General features: G+C 39.5%; 1 protein-coding gene across 1 annotated transcript in view; it reads right to left on the bottom strand.

Moving 5' to 3' along the window:
• Positions 1–11,816, bottom strand: part of CTR9 (CTR9 component of Paf1/RNA polymerase II complex) — a 29,130-nt gene extending 17,314 nt beyond the window's left edge. Inside the window, exons 1-7 of the mRNA XM_036111155.2 lie at positions 11,569–11,816; positions 10,277–10,375; positions 8,048–8,287; positions 6,680–6,797; positions 6,027–6,116; positions 2,592–2,740; positions 1,176–1,283 (exon numbers count right to left, since the gene is read on the bottom strand). Coding sequence (XP_035967048.1) covers positions 1,176–1,283; positions 2,592–2,740; positions 6,027–6,116; positions 6,680–6,797; positions 8,048–8,287; positions 10,277–10,375; positions 11,569–11,613 — 849 coding nt within the window. The 5' untranslated portion in view covers positions 11,614–11,816. The remainder of the gene's footprint in view (positions 1–1,175; positions 1,284–2,591; positions 2,741–6,026; positions 6,117–6,679; positions 6,798–8,047; positions 8,288–10,276; positions 10,376–11,568) is intronic.
• Positions 11,817–21,309: the final 9,493 nt, after the last annotated feature.

The raw sequence follows: 21,309 nt of genomic DNA on the forward strand, positions 1-21,309 counted from the left end.
GAATGGGGAGTATGCTTCTATAGCCAGAGGGAATAAAGCATCATGGTTAATAGCTGTATGACCTTAGGCTATTACCTCTGCCTCAATTATTCATCCACAAAATGGGGATAATATTAACTACCTCTGACTATTCTACAAATTCATGGAATACATTTTTTTTAAGTTTTATTTCAGTAATCTCTACATCCAACGTGGGGCTCAAACTCACAACCCTGAGATCAAGAGTCACATGCTCTTCTGACGGAGCCAGCCAGGCACCCCCATGGATTTCACTTTTAATAACACTTGATATTTAGTAAGTATTAACTGCATATTAATAGCAATAATAACAGTGATATGCTATCATAAATAAGGATTGATACAGTCCTGTGAACTTTTTAAATTAAACTGCTATTTAATTAAAGTTCCTAGTACAATTTAGTACTTCCATATGGGAAGTAAAACTTTCGTACTTACTGTATAAAAACTTTGCCAATGAAATCTTGGATTTAGTATTCAAGAAATCTAAAATACCATTGCTTCTACAGAATTAGTGGCAACTTTAAAAATTACATCTTGATCAATATGCAAAAATAAACAAAAACTTTAATGACTTCTTGGTTGCCTACATAAGTAGGTCCAAACTCCTTATATCACACAAGTGCCTCACTATCTGGACCCAATGCATTATCTAGCATGAGCCCACCATATGCCATGGTTTTACTAAACCAGAGACTATTTCTACATCTGTGCCTTTCCCCTTTCAACTACCTGAAGACCTCCTCCTAAAAACCTAGTTCAAGAGCTTTTCCTTCTTGGTGAAAACCCTTTTTAACCACTTGGTTACTTCCTCTTTCGTTTCTCTATCACATCAAGATAGAGACCTTTATTTCTATATTTACATTTGTTTACATGTCTGTGTTTTCTACGAAGCCGAACCGAGTGCAGAAACCATACTTTACTGGTCTCCACATGTCTACTGCAGTGTTGGGTACAGTATAAAGGATCAATAAATATTAAATGAGTGAATGAACAAACACACCCACCCCCAATTAACTAATATAAATTTTAATTTGAAAAAAACTCTTGACGTTTTCAATTTTTTTCCAAGTTAAAAAAATAAAGTATCAACTGCAGAAAAGAAAAACAAATCAGGATTTAAAAGCAAACAACTTTAATAAATTGGCTTCTCCTACCTTTTTGAAGAAAAAGTGATTTGCCAAGTGGTTCAATACCATGGGGTTGCTGGGATCAATAGTATAGGCTCTGGAAAGAAGCTGGACACCATTTTTTATGGAATCAGCCTAAAAGAAAAACAATGACAACAGGGCCATTACTCAATTAGCATTTTTTCTGAAGTTTTTTTATAGTCTGAAGAAATAAGGTTACATAAATCTAAGTTCAGACACCAAAATATAGCTCTTGTTTCAGTTAACCTTCAGCAGGGATAAACAAATTTCAAATAGTGAATTAAACTGTTAGAACTTCCTTCACAAACAGTCACCTTTGGTATTTTTATAGATCCTGGCTGTCTTCTTGATGTGGCAGATGTCTGTGGATTACCCAACAGCCAGTTTACCCCCCTCACTCTGTTTAAATAGAGTCCAGACTTTACAGCTTGTGATCTTTTAATTTCAGGAAGGAAAGTTCCCTCCTCCTCTTCTCAAGCCCCAGGGGATGAATGATGGTTGATCTAAACCAGTCAAGATAACCTATTCCCCTTCTCTGGGGATCAGTCTAAGGCAGTGGTTCTAAACTGGGGGTGAGGTCATTTTTCATTATCACAACAGGGAGGACGTGCTGGCATTTAGTGGGCAGAGGTCAGGGATGCTGCTAAACATCCTACCAATGGGTAGGATAATTTCCCACAACAAAAAATTATCTAGCTCCTTAAGTCAACAGTGCTAAGGCTGAGAAACTCTGATAACCCTGTCTAGACAATTATATACAAGGGTAAGCGTGATGGGGATAGAACTGCTCTAAGAGAAAGCCATTTATCCTTTCCCTTTCCTCCCTCTATATAAGGTTGATGAAATAATGAGAGCCTTGGAGATATAGCAGCTATCTTGCAACTATGAGGTGACAGACACAAGGAGGAAAATCTACATACTCAGGAAGGACAGAAAGATGTAAAATTCTGGGTTTGAGAATACTGAGGTGCTAAATCCAAGACCTTAGATAGCTGGTTTAGTAGACGATAAAAACCCTCATGTTTAAGTCACTGCAGTAGGCTTTTTGTTACTTGCAATGGAAAGCATTCCAAACTGACATACATTGCACAGCTCCTTATGTGAAATTCTGAAATCTAAAAACTTCTTAAAAAACAAGTTGTTTGGTAATCTTAGAGCAAGCTTACATGGGGGCAAAACTTTACCTGAATTGTGAGGTTACCCTATTAGTGTGAAGAGTCACTCATTCTGACAGAGGAATAAAAGTTTGCCTTTGGGGTGGTGTCCTAATACCTGGGTGTTACAAATTATGCAATGCAGGCATCATATTACATTTCTATTATCTGCAGTCTTGACCTCTAAAACACTCTGGTCTCAAGAGTTGTAGATAAGGAATAGTGAGCCTGACAGATCAGTCACAAAAGAATTTTTTCATTCACATACCTCTTTATTGTTGAGTTCTAGTACAGCCAGTCCAACCAATGCTCCCACACATTTGGAATTGAGTTCCAGGGCTCTGCTGAATGCCAGACGAGCTTTCTCCAGTTTGTTAAGTTTCACAAAGCAATGGCCCATTCCTAAACGAACTTCCGCTAAAAAAATAGTCAATCTGTCAAACTAGGGCATTTTTAGGGTTTGAATTAAACAAAATGCTTAAACATTCTCTATGAGTTGCAAAATCTCAAAATTAACCTCAGTATAACTACACTATAAAATCTTTTGGTATATCACAAATTTGGTTTTAGTGGATATTATACCACACTGCCCACCCCCTTTCTCGCCATAAACAGAATACCTACCATACTGGTATTTTTCTTGCACTCCTGCCTATACAGTACCTTCAATATCTAATTTTCAAACAGCAATTTTTAAAGACAGCAAAAAGTTTCGGGGCGCCTGGGTGGCTCAGTCGTTAAGCATCTGCCTTCGGCTCAGGTCATGATCCCAGGGTCCTGGGATCGAGCCCGCATCGGGCTCCCTGCTCAGCGGGAAGCCTGCTTCTCCCTCTCCCACTCCCCCTGCTTGTGTTCCCTCTCTCGCTGTGTCTCTCTCTGTCAAATAAATAAAATATTAAAATAAATAAATAAATAAATAAAGACAGCAAAAAGTTTCATGAAGGTCTTCAATATTGTAACTGACTATGTGCACATACTGTCATTCCCTTCAGAGCTATGCTTATACTTGCTACCCAACTTCAAGGCCCTGCCAAAACTCCACCATGTTCCCATGAAGGGCCAACCTCCCCACTGGTTACTGGATCTTACCTTTCTCATCTATTTAAGGACACTGCTCCAGCAACCCTCTCCTATTTTTCCTGCATCATCAAATTTTCTCCCTCTACTACATTATTCTCATCCACATACATTCTCCCATCTTAAAAAAAAAATCCTCTCTTGATTCCATTTCCCTTTCCAATTGTCAACCCACTCCTATTCTTCCCTTGATAGCAAAACTCCTTGAAAGATCTATCTATAGTTGCTGCCTCTCTAACTTTCCTTTTCCATTTTCTGTTAAATGTATCCACCAAGCATCTCACCCCCACCATTCCAGTAAAACTGCTTTTATCAAGGTCACTAATGATTACTATGCTACTGAATTCAATGATCAATTCTGGGTTCCTATTTTACTTGACCTAACAATAGAATGGGACAGTGTCTGACCCTGTCCTGGAAACATTTTACATCTGACTTCAAGGACATTGCCCTTACTCTCTTTTCCTCTTACATCTCTGGCTGCTCCTTCTCAGGCTCCTTTGTTGGTTCTTCATTTCCCTTCTACAATGTCACAGTGCCCTAGAACACCATCTTTGAACCTCTTTTCTATCTCTACTCATTCCCCTGGTGACCTCATATTTTCATGGCTTTATACACCATCTCTATGTTGACGACTTCCAAATTAATTATTTCAGCTCAGACCTCTTTCCTGAATGACAGCCCTCCTGACCTCTCCACTTGTAGGTCTAAAAGGTATTTTAATATTTTAAAAACTAATTCGTTTTGAATTATATTTTCCAGATGTACTAAAATGTAACTCTACTCTTACAAGGAGTTACCTTTGATTCCTCCTTTGTCTCATACATCACATCTACTCCGTCAGTTCTTCCTTCAAAATATACATAGATTCCGATCATTTGCACCTCTACTATTACCACCCTAGTGCAAGCCACAATCATCTCTGACCTACATTGACTGCAAAAGCCTTCTACCTGGTCTCCCCATTTCTATCCTTGCCCCCCACTTGTCTCAACCCAAAAGCCCAAATGATCCTTTTAAATATAAGTCAGATCATTACTTACTCCTTTGCCCAAAGTCCTCAAATGGCTTCCTATGTCTATCATAGTAAAAGCCTAAGTCCTTATAATAACCTATAATGCCTTACATGATTGGTCCTTGATTCTATCTCTGACCCAATTCTTACTACTTTTCCTCCTCATTTTCTCTCTCTATTCCAGATACACTAGCTTCCTCACCATTCTTCAGACTTGCTAGACCCACTCTTCCCTCAGGACCTTTGTACCTCCTATTCCCTCTCTCTGGGAATAATCTTCTTCCATATATCTACAGGTCTATTATTTTAAGGTCTTTATTTAATTGTTACTATTCTCCTGGTCAACCTTTCTTTTTTCTTCTTTTTTTTTGCGGGGGGAGGAGCAGAAGGGGACAGAATCTTTTTTTTTTTTTAAGATTTTATTTATTTATTTGAGAGAGAGACAGAGCATGAGCAGGGCGAGGGGCAGAGGGAAGAGGGAGAAGCAGGCTCCCCACTGAGCACAGAGCCCAATGCAGGGCTTGATGTCAGGACCCTGAGCTGAAATTAAGAGTCAGACGCTTAACTGACTAAGCCACCCAGGCTCCCCGAGAGAGAGAATCTTAAGCAGGTTCTATGCCCAGTGCAGAGCCCAATGCAGGACTTGACCTCACAACCCTGAGATCATGACCCAAGCCAAAATCAACAGTCGGATGCTTAACTGACTGAGGCACCCAGGAGCTCCCTGGTCAACCTTTCTAAGCAATCTCCCAATTCTTCTCATACACTTTTTCTGCTTTACTTTCCTTTTACCGATATCTTATGCAGTATATATTTTACTCATTTTATCTTCCACACTGCAAAATGAATTCCATGAGGGCAGGGATTTTTTTTTTTTTTTTAAGATTTATTTATTCATTCCAGAGAGAGACAGCAAGCAGGGGGAGGGACAGAGGGAGAGGGAGAGAATCTCCATCAGACTCCCCACTGAGCATGGAGCCCAACATGGGGCTCAATCCCATGACCCCAAGATCATGACCTAAGCCGAAACCAAGAGTCTGACGCTCAATCCACTGAGCCACCCAGGCACCCCAAGGCAGGGATTTTTGTCTCTTTGGTTTACTGCTGCATTCCTTCAGTCTAGAACAATGCCTGGCAAATAGTTGATTCTCAATAAGATTTCCTAAATGACTGAGATTTTCAATAGAAAAATAGTATAAAGCAAAAAGATTATAATATGATCTGCTAGGGATGCCTGGATGCCTCAGATGGTTAAGCTTCTGAATCTTGGGTTTCAGCTCAGGTCATGATCTCATGGGTCATGAGATCGAGCCCTGCATCAAGCTCCATGCTCAGCAGCGTGTCTGCTTAAAGATTCTCTCCCTCTGCCTCCCACCCCCACTCATGCATGTTTTCTCTCTATCTCTAAAATAAATAAATCTTAAAAAAAAATAAGATCTGCTATTCAGCTTTTGGATCAAACACAGTATTTTTTTTTTAATTTCAATTCTGTCATTTTAACAACCCTATAGCATCTTTTCACAACTAACTTCATAGGCAATTGCCAAATCCTCAATATTTTCACAGTTGGATCATATAGAGCTTAGACTTCAAATAAAGTTTTTCTCTTACCTGGACATCCTGGGTTAGTACGCAATGCTTTCTTATAGTAAGCAAGAGCTCCTCTGTAATCCTTCTTGTTGAATGAAATGCAAGCTTTACCTATAATAATTTTTAAAAATAAACATGCATTGACTAAAGAACACAAGTCTCATATATCCTACATGAACTCACCTAAATCAAACACATCTCTGAGTAAGAAATACTTGAAAATGGTGAAAATGATTTCATATTTAAACTTGTTTTCCATAAGGATATATTAATTTATGCCTATAAATAAAACAGTCCTGTTAAATGGTATAAAACAATTAAAATAGCTTATAGTTGTCCAAATAGACATTGCTTATTGACTCTTTAGAAGTGGATAACAAATTATTCTTAACTGGTATATTATATATATAATATTTTGAAGTGACTTTAATGGTAAAGGGAGTTCTTTCCTTTTTTAAAATTTAAATTCAATTAATTAACATATAATGTATTATTTGTTTCAGGGGTACAGGTCTGTGATTGTAACTTCAAAAGAAACAACGATCTATTGCAGATAGTTTCATTTTTATAAAGTAAAGCTCTTCTACGTTGCTGTCCAGCCCAGTCAAAGAAATATATTACAGGCATATGATGAAAGATACAGTTCCCTAAGATGGTTGCCAAAAATGACTTACCAAGAAGGGCTGGAATATTATTTGGAGATTGGTTGAGTACAAAATGAAACTGCGCATCAGCCTGATCCATTTTGTCACCTTCAAGTAGACAGAAGCAGGCTCTTCCCAACAAATGATTCTGAAAAAGCAATATATCATCTTAGACTTGACTTTACCAAGGAGCAACCACAATTTAACATAGTAACACTAAAATGAAAACCATATAGGAAGGAGGTGGAGTATCACACCAATTCCTCTATCAACTATAATGTGTTTAAACTACCAATGGGCAATTCTTAATTACAAATCAAGAAATTATCCAGAAATGCAAGTCTTCTGTGCCAGGAACAATGACAAAAAGAAAAGTTCATTCTTCCACAACAGCCAGAATATGGAAAGAACCCAGATGTTCCTCTACAAATGAATGAATAAAGATGTAGTGTGTATATAGACACATATGTATATATGTCTATATACACACAATGGAATATTACTCAGCCACCAAAAAGAATGAAATCTTTCCATCTGCAACAACATGATGGAACTAGAGTGTATCATGCTAAGTAAAATGAGAAAGACAAATACCCTATGATTTTATTCATATGTGGAACTTAAGAAACAAAACAGATGAACATAGGGGAAGGAAAGGAAAAATAAAATAAGATGAAAACAGAGAGGGAGGCAAATCATAGAGACTCTTAATTATAGGAAATAAACTGAGGGTTGCTGGAGGGGAAGTGGGTGGGGGGAATGGGGTAATTGGGTGATGGGCATTAAGTAGGGCACTTGAAGTAATGAGCATTGGGTGTTATATGCAACTGATGAAACGCTAAATTCTACCTCTGAAACTAATAATTCAGTACATGTTAATTAAATTGAATTTAAATAAAAAATTTTTTAAAATATACTTGAAATTCACCTGGAGATGATGGAATTACTGACTCAACCTGTGGATAAGTTTTATTTATTTATTTATTCTAAAGATTTTATTTATTCATTTGAGAGAGCGAGCGAAAGCACAGAGGGAGAGTGAGAGGGAGAAGTGGACTCCCCACCAAGCAGAGAGCCCAATGTGGGGCTTAATCCCAGGACCCTGAGATCACGACCCAAGCTGAAGGCACACGCCTAACCAACCGAGCCACCCAGGTGCCCCATGGATAAGTTTTATATATGCTAAATTTGCCCACATTACTTCAACAGTACAACAACCAAAGAAATTCCAATTTTAACAGGGAATTCTTCTTTTGATATTTTTATCATCAACCATGTTATTTTAAGAAAAATTCTTTCCAAGAAAAAAAAAAAATCTGTTGCCTATCACACACACAGTTTACTCTCATGTGGTATTTTTTCCCCTTTCATAAATTCAAAGAAATCGGACTTATTTACCTGATCATACATAATAATTTTATCAGCCATGGTATACAACAGGGTTGCCTGTGTAATAAGATCTTTCTTATTGTCCTTATTCTTTTCCTTCCGAGCCTGTTGTACATAATAGGCTGCTAATGTATCCAAGCAAGTCATCTGGTCTTTTTCATGGTCTCTATAGTCCAAATTGCCATCTATACGTGCTGCTTCCAACAACTTTACAAACTCTTCTGTTTTTCCTTGCTTGTAATATTCCAGCTAAAAGATAAAGAATCAAATTAGAATTATTAAAGCGTATGTCCATACAAAAAGCTGCACATAAACATTTATAGCAGCTCTATTTGTAATAGCCAAAAACTGGAAACAACTCAATTGTTGACCAACAGGTGAATGGACAAACAAGCTGTGGTATATCTGTACAATGGCTGCTGCTCAGCAGAAAAAAGAACCACTGATACATGCTACAATGTGGGTAAGTCTCAAGATAATTATGCTGAGTGAGAGAAGCCAGACCAAAAAGAGTACATACTGTAATGATTCCATTTGTGTAAGAACTCTAGAACATGCACTCTTTAGAAACAAAAAGCAGATCAAGGGTTGGCTGACCACTGTGGGGTGTGGGGAAGAGTTTGGAGGAAGGTTTGGGGGGTGATGGATATATTCATTATATTGATTGTAGTGATGATTTCACAGGTGTGAAATATGTTAAAACTTCTCAAATGGTATATGTCAAATATGTGCAGCTTACTGTAGGTGAATTATGCCTAATAAAGTTGCTAAAAAAGTGATAATCACCATAAATGTTTCCATATTACTACTTACCTAGCAATAGTTGATTTCAAACTAAATCAGAGCCCAAGAGAAAAAGCAATAATGACGCGGATGTAGAATTCTAAACAGAAAACTTAGGTTCTGGTTCTAGATCTATCAAAATTATCCATGACTTTGGGCCTGCTAAATAACTTCCCTGGGCATCTGTTTCATTTATTAATACTAAAAGGAAGATCTGCCATTTTTTATCCACCTACTGTGGGCCACAGATTATGCCAGGAACTTTATATACTTATTTCGAATCTGTACAATCACCCTTAAAATGAATGCTAACATCCCCACATTTTAGATGAGAAAACAGGCTCAGAAGGTAATCATTTGTCTAAGGTCACACAGCTAGTTAGCAGCCAAGTGGGAATTTGAACAAAGGCTTCTCTAATCCCAAAGCCTACACTCTTTTCTCTGTAACACTCTACAGCCCACAATGTTTCATCAATTTTACCACAGGTGCCACACTAATCTTTCAATCCTCCATTTTTTCTGTAAGTGCTGTTAAAGGAGGCATTTGTACTAAAGTAAATCTAAATTCCCCCTCTGGCTTTAAAAACTGTGTGTCAACATTAATGGCTTGTTCTCCATAGACCAGGAAAACTTAACACTTCAGAAAGGCACTACTGTCACTAAAAGTATTTCTCTGTAAATCCTTATCTAAGAAATTCTTTACAGTTTGGCTTGAGCACTGGATATAAGCCCAACTGCAGATCGACTTCTCCTTTCAAGATAATAGGAGGAGCCTCCTATGTATCTTTACACAAAAGTGACCTGGGGCACACTTGCTTAAAAAAAAATGATTTTAGTATATGCTAGATTATATTACCAGAATAATTTATTATGATGTTCTCATAAAAAGGAAACATTAGGCAGTTGGTGCTGGGGAGAGTGAAGGGTGTTAGAATTTTAGGCTGAGGTGACTCTCCTGAGAATCTCCAATAGGGCTTATGTTATGGAAGGGACCAAACAGGACAAAAAACAAGCCTGAGATAAACTTCATCCAAAAGGGCTTTTGTTAGTTAGCCTGGAATATAATCACCTTCTAGACTATTTTATGGAAAATGTTTTATTGTTATGGAAAACAATGCTAAGTAACAATGTTTACATGGTGGCACCTTGTTTTTTCTCAGATTATCTACAAAGCACAAACCAGTCTTCACTGAGTGATTAATAATCAAATACACAGTACAGAGTATTATTTAACTTAAATGAATTTTGCCTTTACCAACATATATTAATTTACCAGTGGAGTAGTATTTAGGAAACTGGCCTTCTTGTTCTATAAATGGTAATACAATTAACTTCCATACATATGGTACAATTTACTTACCCTGCTCCCAAGCTGGCTATTACTATATCTGAAAACAGAAACCAAATATTTTTCCTAGTCAACATATAAAAAATATTTGTTACATGAACACTGACCGCCAAAGCAATCCATATGTGCAGTTGTGTGTGTTCCTGTTTCAGAATACTGATAACTTCATCTCCCTCCGGTAACTGATCGAAGTCAAGTTCAATGACCTAAAACACAAAATGCAGTTTTGGCTCTTATTTCTCCTTTAAATTCACATTTCTTCTTTGCTGCTTTTCAGAATATACATCAATATGGATATACATAGGGTTTACGTTCACTTGCAATAGGGCTGAGCAAGTATATGTTAAGACACGTTTAAGGCACACATGTCAAAATAGGTAGCAAACCAATACTGCTAGTTGTCTTCAAATCACCAGAACTATAAAATGTTACAAAAGCTTTGCTTACTCAAAAAGAACAAAACAAAACCCTGCCTAACATATAATGCAGGTGAAGTGCAGATAAGCACCCCAGAGACTCTGATGCCACAGGCCTGACAACCTGAGAAGCACAATCCTAGAGGCTATGTGAACCTGAATGCCACTGTACATTCATCAGGGAGACAGCATTTGTCTGTCACAGACACTCCTGAATGTGGGCACAAAATTTAACAGTAGGCAAATGTTCTGGAATTAGATGGTGGTGATGGTTTACACAACTTTACAACAATACTACTGAAAACCACTGGATTTTATGCTGAGTCAATTATATCTCAATATTACATCTCAATCGAACAAAAATGAGAGTATGAGATTATACTGGATATAGACAACATCAGTGCTGAGGGCTTTACTCAGACAAGCCAAGGCTACCCACGACGAGGCTGGGGAAGGCAGAGAGGGCTCGTTCTATCAGCACACCGTGGCGGCTGTATCTCGGGGTCTCTATTTCGCCGATGGAGCCGTGTGTGGGGGACACTGCACCATGACAGACTCGAGTTTCTAAGGGATAAAGGGCGACATCCTATGTATTCTCAGGGAGAGAGAGTTTGAGCAGCAGAGACCACCGTGACATCAGCGCCCACCTCTTTTATCTGTGAGGCGCCTTACAATTTATCCGCACTCTCGCACCCCTGCGCCCGACAATTAGGAAGAGAGCAGAGTACTGTCACATACGAACAGGTAGGAAAGGAACTTTCAAGAACTCCTCGGCGTGGCCCCGAGGCTGCGGGAACGTGATGGTGCCAGCCTGGAAAGGTGCAGGGGCTGGGGAAGGAGGTGACTGGGGCTTCGGTCGGGGATTTCGACCTGGGCTCCTGGGGGAGAAGGTGCTTCCGCTTCAGAGGCGAAGTCGAAAGAAGGGGAAAGGAAGGGATCATCCAAGTTCAAGGTCCCCACCCTCCCCCATACTCGACACTTACCTCGTCAGTGTCCCGGAGGGGAATCTCGATGGAGCCCCGCGACATGATGAGATCAGAAGGCGAGCGGGCGTCTCGCCCTTCCGCTCCGCAGCCGGTACTCCTGGCTTCTGGCTCGTCCAGAGGTTAGCGGCGTCCCGGGCTCAGGTCGTGACTGCCGCTCCGCGGCGCCGCCGGAGCTTGGGCTTCTCCTTCCCGTCAGCCGCTTAAACAACGAACAGCAGACGGCGTCCGGCCACTTCCGGCAGCCCCGCCCCCTGACCCGGAAGCATTCCCGGCTGGAGGGCCTGTCAGACGGCAGGCGCAGCCTGTGGTTCTGGCGTTTCCTCGACTGTGGAACCACGGCGTCGAGGTTTTCGTTAGCGTGTCAGCCCTTCGGTGGGTCTGCGGCTTCTGAATCAGGCCCGCACTGGCGCAGCCTGAATGAAAACGCTGAAGGCGTAGCCGCGCGGCCCCGCGGTGGGCGGGGCGACGAATGAGGCGCGGGTTCCGGGCCTGGCCACTGACTGACGTGGGACCTCCGGCCAATTCTGGCAGTAGTGTCCGAGCCGGACTCCGCCTCCGCGCCCCGGACTTGGCGCATCTTTTCTGCACAAGGTTGCCGTGAATAATTCAATCATTTATTCCTCAGCCCAAACAAGGGCTCTTCGTTTAGCAGATGTGAGGTGCAAGTCATACCTGTGCTACCTTTGTGATCAGTTTAAATATAAGGTTACAATGAATTGTGTGTGTGTGTGTATTTTCGGTTCTTAGAAGGATATGAGAATCTGCTGTATTTGTAACCTTGCTATAGTGCTTGGTGTGTGTGTGTGTGTGTGTGTTTTCGGTGTGTGTGTGTGTGTGTGTTTTCGGTTCTTAGAAGGATATGAGAATCTGCTAGATTTGTGATTTCAATAAAATTGTTGAAGAATTTGATTAAACCTGTAATCAGTGTTTTGATTAAATTATATAATTTGATTAAATACATTTTAATTACTGTTTTCATTGTAAAACATGATTAAACTGTAATCAGTGTTTTGATTCAGTCAGATAATCTGATTAAATAAATTTTTAAACGTTGTCAGTTTTACCTCCTAAGTGTCTCTCAGATGTATCTTCTCTTCATCTCACCACCTCCATTCTAGCCCAAACCAATATTCTTTTCTGCCTGGCTTACTGCAGTAGCCTCCCATTTTACCCAACACTCCAGTCACTCGCCCTAAATTCCCATCCAGCTTCAGCATTTTACACATTTATCTTTTAAAAATACCAATTTGATGTTTGTATTTCCTCCCAACTCCCTCAAAAACTTTAACTGGACACTTTGTAAGCCTTTACGTGGAAACTTTGTTAAATTTATGCTTTTGATTAGTTGAGTAACTATTCGGAGCTGTGCTGTCCAACATAATGTTAACCCTGCAATTAGCCATGTAATTTAAAATAAGCTAGGTAATTTAAAGTTTTCTATTAGCCACATAAAAAAAGCAAAAATAGATGAAATTAGTTTTACTAATATATTTTATTTAACCCAATATATCCAAAATATAATTTCAACCTGTAATCAATATAAAAACAGATACTTTATATTTTTTCATACAAGTCTTGGAAATCCAGTATGTACTTTACACTTATATACTTTATTCTTTTTTTAATTTTATTTTTTAAATTTAAATTCAATTAACATAAAATGTATTATTGTTTTCAGAGGTAGAGGTCAGTGATTTATCAGTCTTATATAATACCCAGTGCTCATTACATCACATGCCCTCCTTAATGTCCATCACCCAGTTACCCCATCCCTCCACCCCCCTCCCCTCCAGCAACCCTCAGTTTGTTTCCTATGATTAAGAGTCTCTTATGGTTTGTCTCCCTCTCTGGTTTCATCTTGTTTTATTTTTTCCTCTCTTCCCTTATGCTCCTCTGTTTTGTTTCTTAAATTCAACGTATCAGTGAGATCATATGATAATTTCTTTCCCTGATTGAGAAAGCTTAGCATAATACCCTCTAGTTCCATCTATATACTTTATTCTTTTTTTTTTTTTTTTAAGATTTTATTTATTTGTTTGACAGAGACAGGGAAAGTGAGAGCAGGAACACAAGCAGGGGGAGTGGGAGAGGGAGAAGCAGGCTTCCCGCTGAGCAGGGAGCCTGATGTGGGACTCGATCCCAGGACCCTGGGATCATGACCTGAGCCAAAGGCAGACGCTCAACGACTGAGCCACTCAGGTGCCCTATACTTTATTCTTAATGGCTTAATATCAATTGGAAATACTGGAACTGTATTAGATTTCATAAAATTTACAGTTGAAAAGATAGATTCACATACTTGAGTTTTTCCAAATGCACTTAAAAATTTCCAGTCACTGAAGAAATTATCAGCTTTAAATTTTAATTAAAAATAAAATTAAAAATTTAATTCCTCACTTGCATTAGTTGTATTTCAAGTGTCAATAGCCATGTGTGGTTAGTGGATACTGTTTTGGACAGCACAGCAAAGTATTTCCAGGAAATACTGTTTACTACATATTAAGGTTTATATAGTGAGCTTTAAACAAAAGTATACATAGTGGTGAGTGTTCTTCTCTATGCTCAAACCTCCCTGGCCTCAAAGACACTAGCAATACATTTGAATTAGTTTTTGAGTTACTGACAACCAAAGGCATCCTAACTTACAATACAGACACTATGACTGATTGAATAATAGGAGTGTTGATTTAGATTGGGATTTGGAGGAAGTGACATTTAAGTTGCAACTGGGATGATGAGTAAAATTTGGCTGGGTAAAGGTTATAGGGGAGTGTGTACCAGAGAGAGTGAATACTGTGCTAGGGAAGAGCTTGTGAACCTGAAAGAAGGCCACGTGGCTGGAACATAGAAATGAGGGGGAGAGTAGCATAAGTTGAGGATGAAGACATGAGAAGGAGCCAGATCATGCCCAGATTTATCTTTGTAAAGCAAAATCGGCACCTTGTCCTGCTTCCAATATGAATAAGTATAAATGTCACATACCACAGTTAGGAAAAACAAAACACTTTGTGCTCCGAGATAAGCCAAAAAAGAACGGTGTCATACTATCCATAGTTTCCAAAATGAATGAAACTTTTAGCCTTTCTCACATGTTTCTGATTCCTTAACAAAAACAATTTAATCACTGGCTTTTATAATGCCGACTTTTGTCTTTTATAAGTCTGGTGATACGCAATAATTTGGGGGAGTATGGCAATCATGTGAGAAAGTTATTTTTTCCATCATGAACCATATAACCTTGGGGTGTGTGTGTTTTCTGAACCAGTCCTTCTAAAGTTGAACTCACTTGTAAACTTTTGCAAGTGTTTTTCTATGAAAACTTTTTTTCTAAATGCTTTTGTCTCTAAGACTTCTTTTAACATAGGATATGTTAAGGAATTTGGATTTTATTTTAGGTGCAGTGTAACTGAAAAGTTTGAAATGATGTTTATATGTTTCAATCAGTATGTGTGTGTGAAAGAGAGAGAGAATTGGTTCTGTGGTTTTAAAAGATTGTTCTGGCTACATTGTAGAGACTGGATTAGAGAGTATTTGAGAGGATGTGGGCAGGCCACTTGGGAAACTAGTCCTGGTGACTGTCCAGGTGACACATGATAAATATCTAGGAATAGCTTTAAGGTAGTGGAGGTGGAGAGAGATATATACTGTATCTCCATTTCTCTCCACCTCCACTACAATCAATCAAGCAATAAATAAATCTTAATCACTAGGTCTTGATAATGCATTGGATATATGGGTCATTGAAAAAGTGGTGTCAGGAAGGGCTTCCAGAGTTCGGCCATGAATTACTGGGTGAATGAAGTGTCATTTTCCAAGACAGGAATGATTATAGAGGAGTAAATTAGGGCAAGGCTAGATCACAAGTTGAGTATCAGAGATATGTCTGAGACAGATCTCAGGCAGTTGGATATACAGATCTGGAGGTCAAAAGACAGTTTCTGAGCCGAGAAATAAATCTGAGAGCTGCTGACTTATAAATGAAATTTAAAACTATGGAATTGTATGAGATAATCTAGAGAGAGTATGTAGAGTGACAGGACAAGGCCCCGGACCAAGCTCTGAGGTATTCTAGCATATAGCGGGCAGGCAGGGGAAGAGGGTCTGCAAAGAATCAGAGGATTGGACAGAGAAAAACCACCTGACAACAGTCAGGACGGAAACTGCAACTCAGCTCTGTTACCTATAGGCGGCTTTTTGTATTTCCCCAACTGTAGCAGATCTGGATGAAATTAGGCATTTTTAAGCTATAACATCCAGTTTTTGAATGAGTACAAAGATTTTATTTCAGCTGACGTGATTGTGCAATGTCCGTTCACAAAATGCCATTCTCCACATTGGGCTTGAGTGCACCAGATCCAGGTAAAGCAATTAGTGTATTTGGTCAGTGTGGGCTTTTTTGAGTACATACAAAAGACAGCTAAGATTCTTTAGTTTTCTGTTATTGATATTGTGGTTGGTTATAGTGTTGGTAAATACATATGTTTAGGCAATCCAAAGAGGAAGCTATTTTTTTTAAAGATTTATTTATTTGAGAGAGAGATAGAGTGCATGAGCAGGAGGAGGGGCAGAAGAGAGGGAGAAGGGAAGCAGACTCCCCACTGAGCATGGAACCCCAGAAAGATCTCACGACCCTGAGATCATGACCTGAGCCAAAACCGAGTCTGACGCTCAACCAACTGAGCCACCCAGGCACCCCCAAAAAGTGAACTATTTTATATGTTGATACAATATGCTAATTATTAAAAAGGAGTAAAGACTATTTTATCTTAACAAAGAACGTTTGAGACCTTAAATTAGATACCTTTTATTTATTTATTTTTATTTATTTAAGATTTTATTTATTTATTTGACAGAGAGAGGCACAGTGAGAGAGGGAACACAAGCAGGGGGAGTGGGAGAGGAGAAGCAGGCTTCCTACGGAGAAGGGAGGGAGAAGGGAGCCTGATGCGGGGCTCGATCCCAGGACCCTGGGATCATGACCTGAGCCAAAGGCAGATGCCCAATGACTGAGCCACCCAGGCACCCCTAGATATCTTTTAAATAGCAGAACACAAAGGGAAGTGTTTCAAGTAGTTTGTCTACATTAGTGAGAAAGAATAGGCAGCTGTATTAATTCGCTAGGGCTGCCATAGCAAAGTACCATCAACTGTGTGACTCAAACAACAGGAATTTATTTTCCTACAATTCTGGAGGCTGGAAGTCCAAGATCAAGGTGGTGGCAGAGTTGGTTTCTTCTCAGGCCTCTTTCCTTGGCTTGTATGTGGCCCTCTTTTCCCCATGTCTTCCCTCTGTGTGTGTCTGTGTCCTAATTTCTTCTTCTTATAAGGATACCAGTCATATTGGATTAGGACCCACCCTAATGACCTCATTTTAACTCAATTATCTCTTTTAAGATCCTGTCTCCAAATATGGTCATATTCTGAGATAGTTGAGGTTATAAGTACAGCATATGAATTCTGGGAAGACAGAATTCAGCCCTTAGCAGAGCTGATCAATACAATAAGTCTTTGCAGGTGAAATTTTAAATTGTGCTTTTCCCTCTCTCTCTCTGACAAATAAATAAATAAAATCTTTTAAAAAATATTTAAAAAAATGGGGCATCTGCCTTTGGCTCAGGTCATGATCCCAGGGTCCTGGGATCGAGTCCCACATCGGGCTCCTTGCTCATTGGGGAGCCTGTTTCTCCCTCTGCCTGCCACTCCCCCTGCTTGTGCTTGCTCTCTTTCTCTCTGACAAATAAATAAATAAATCTTTTTTTTTTTTAAAGAATCAATTGTGCTTTTCCCTGTAAAGTATTAAAGTAAGGCTTGTTTCTGAAATATGAGGATATATGATCCATAGTAAACCATTTTAGGGTTATAATTTGTCATTACATTTGTCTGGGCAGTTGTTTTACAATTTATGCCATAGTTTCCTCTGGGTTTTCAACAAACATTCATCTCTAAAACATGAGCTTATTTTTAGGAGTTTAAAACTACATAAAACACTCCCTTAGGTAAGGACTGAGAATGAAAAGGTAAACAGGCCTAATTTGATTGTCAGTGAAAAACTATGATGGGAATCTTGTTCTGGCAAATTAGAATAACCAGACAATCCTCCAGCTATAAAAGACCTAGATATGCTGGATTAAAAGCCAAAAAGAATAACCTAGTAAACATCCTTATAAATGCATAGCTAATAGATCTAATAATCTGAGTAACAGAAATTTAACCCTATATGAACACTACCCAGATAGTGGTGGGTACAAGAAGGATGTTGTTTTCCGTTACTTCAAGGACTTGAGTTTTAATGCTCACACAGAGACAGAATTAGAAGCTTTGGGCCCATGCTGCAAGTCTTAAAAACTACACCCTCAGTAAAAGGGGCAGTGGGTAGGGTGGAACTAAAGAAAAAACCCTACCAAGACGGATGATGGTCTGGCCTCTGGATTTACAAGTTGCAGAGGGCGGTAGTAGTGGTGATGGAGGTGGCCAGGAGAGGGGTGGGAGAGTTTCCCTTGAGAATTTGCAACCACTGGTCTGTATCTCAGGTAGGTTTGATGTCTGACATTACCTAGTTGGTCTGGGAATTCCCAAGACAAGAAATTAGCATAGGAAATATCCCTAAGTGTGTGGTATCTCTGGGATGCCCAGGCAAATTTTGTAATCTTCTTGATTGATACTTATTTCTCCTAGTGGGAATTAAATACTAGTAACTAAAAGGTATTGAAAGATTATTGTGTCAGCACTCTACATGCCAAAACGCATTAATCTTTAGAACAACCCTATGACATGGGTACAGTAATCTGTCAATGGTGTGGGGCAACGAGGAGTGGTCATATCTGTCTTCTAGGGTTGGTGTGGAAGTAAGATGAGGAGTAATGGGAGAAGTCAATGCTTATGTGACTCTACTTTGGAAACTGTGACCATATGCTTTATCCCTTGGGGTTTTCTCACTTCAAGTAGGACACAGACTCTCAAACTCTTCTCTTCCTCCCTTTCTTGTTGTCGCCAAAGATAAGAAACATAAGATCCCTTCTTGTTTTAAGGATTTTATTATTGATTCTTGTTGAAGGAAGGAAAGAATTTGAGGTGGCCTTAAAAGATGAGTGGAATTTGAATAGGCTGAATGTGGGACGAGTGTTTCAAGCAGAACGGAGAGTGAACAAAATCTTAACAGCAGGAATAATACTCTTTAAAGGCCAGTGACAAGTAAACACATCACAGCACTAAAACTTGGTAATTCCTAAAAACAAAAAGCAAAAAACAAAACAAAAAACCTTTGATAAGTCCTTGATATCCGTCAGTGTTCCATTTCCTCCCAGAAGCCTTCCTTTAAGATACTCTGTTCTTCCTGTGTTTCTTATTGTCTCCAAAAGGAGCTTGGTATGGAGCTATATTCAGTTTGGAACAGTATATATATCACAGTATATTTAAACTACATTTTTTTGAATGTAGTCTTTTCTCCCCTCTGACTTTGCCCTTCCTGAAGGTCAGCATGGTTCTGCAATACTCCCTTCTCCTAGTGTAAGGAAGTGAGGAGGTGCTCAACACATCAATAGATTTGGAATTGCTTTGTCAAAGTCAAAGAAGTAGAGCAGAGGATATTGCTTCCCAAAGTAGACGTACTCATGGGATTTGTATGCTATTGCCTTGTGTAGACAAAGCTTTCTGCTTACGTGTTTAAATAAATATTTTGAAGATATTTTCAGAACCTTGAAAAGTGAAGATTGCTCTTCACATTCATTCCTAAAAATTGCGGGAAGCCTTACAAATTCAAGAAAAGGTGGATTATTTTGACTGAATTATCTGAGGTTTTGTATATTAAAAGATCTTTGTAAAATGAGTTTAGCACTGTTTAAAAATACTTTTACCTGATTCTTTGTCTATCTTTATGTATGTTATAAACACATCACTGTGCTCTGGGACTTGTTGGGGCAAAGAAAAATTAATGTGCACTCCAGTGAGAATTCTTTTTACTTAACCCTGTGGTGACTTTATGTGGAAACAAGTATGTTGTAACAACTTAAGAATTTCTTTCCCAACTATCCTACCCACTTACTCACTCTATAAGTGTGGAAAATCAGCGTGACCGTGTAGTTTATGACTGGTCAAGTAGTGGGTTACACAGTATAACCAACCTTAGCCAATTTATCAGTTCTTTTGGCTGATGACGAGACAAGGGCAGGTCAGATTCCTGCCTGTGAGGCTTGTTTACAAAGGCAATGGTAAAAAAAAAAAAAAAAAAAAAGGCATTAGGATCAACATTTCAGCACTATTTTCATTTTTAAAAATTTTTTTTATTGTTATGTTAATCCCCATACATTAGCACTATTTTCATTTTAAAATAACTTAATTTCTGGGGCGCCTGGGTGGCTCAGTCATTAAGCGTCTGCCTTCGGCTGAGGTCATGATCCCAGGGTTCTGGGATCGAGCCCCTCGTCAGGCTCCCTGCTCGCCGGGAAGCCTGCTTCTCCCTCTCCCACTCCCCCTGCTTGTGTTCCTGCTCTCGCTGTCTCTCTCTCTTTGTCAAATTAAAAAAAAAAAAAAACTTTAAAAAAATAAAATAACTTAATTTCACAGAGGAATAAAGGGAGAGCATTTCAAGTTTTGGAGAGATTTTCCATTTTTGTATTTCAGAGATAGGACTGTCCTTGGGAGCAGTGCTTTTTAAACTTTTCAGTGTAACAAGCATCACCCAGAGAGCTAGTTGAAACTCAGATTTCTGGGCCCCACCCCAGTTTCTGATTCAGTAGGTGTTATGTTGGGTTGGGGAATTTGCGTTTCTAATGAGTTCTTAGGTGGTGCTGATGCCCTTGGTCCAGCGACCACGCTTTGAGAACCACTGTTTAGGGAGCCTGGGATTAGAGAGGCCTAGAGTCGGAACTCCACAAGAAAAGTTTTACTTTCTTGAATACTTACACTCTGCCAGGCCCTGTGCAAGTCACTTTGCATCCATTCTGTATGACCAGACAGCAGCCTCACAAGCTGGGAATGAGGGTCCCTATTTTACAGAGCAAGGAGCTGAGGCTCAGAACATTAATTAAGTAATCCAAGATCACACAGCTAGTAAGTGGCAGAGCCAGAGTTTGAACCTGGGCTTTCGGTCTCCAGGTGCATGGTACTTCTGCTAAAGTCTGCTTTTTCATCTGGATTAAAGTTCTAGCTCCAGCTCCTTCTTCATGCAGGAATAATTTCTCTAGCATCCCGGAACCACGGTTCTTTGGCTTCTGCTCAAACCCGTCACAGAGAGGCACTGGCTACTTCAGGAAGGAGGCCTCACTGGGGGACAGCTAGTTTGCCTGAGATCCACGGTGGGACTTTCAGTTTTAAAATGCAGACAGTGCAGGGCTGCTTGGGAATAATGGGTCTCTCTGGGATGGCTCAAACCATTTCAAATGCATTATAACGAGCCCAACCTTCTTTCCTATAGTTTCCACTTCTGTTGCAGTTTTGTCTAACAGGGTCTTGTCCATGACAGTCCTTCAGATATTTGAAGACGATGGTCTTTCCAACAGTCCTGAAACTGTCTTCATTCCCCCGACCTTTCTCCATATAACATTTTTTTTTTTCTCCACATAACATTGTTTACATAGCATTTACGGTGTGTCAGGAACTCTCCCAAGAGCATCATGTGTATGAACTAATTAAATCCTCACAAAAATCCTCTGAGGTAGGTATGATTATTACCCCATTTTATAGTTGGGGAAACTGAGGCACGGGCAAGTACCCTGGCCAAGGCCACACAGTTATCAAGAGA

This window comes from Halichoerus grypus, chromosome 11 (assembly GCF_964656455.1).
Source record: "Halichoerus grypus chromosome 11, mHalGry1.hap1.1, whole genome shotgun sequence".
Lineage (NCBI taxonomy): Eukaryota > Metazoa > Chordata > Mammalia > Carnivora > Phocidae > Halichoerus > Halichoerus grypus.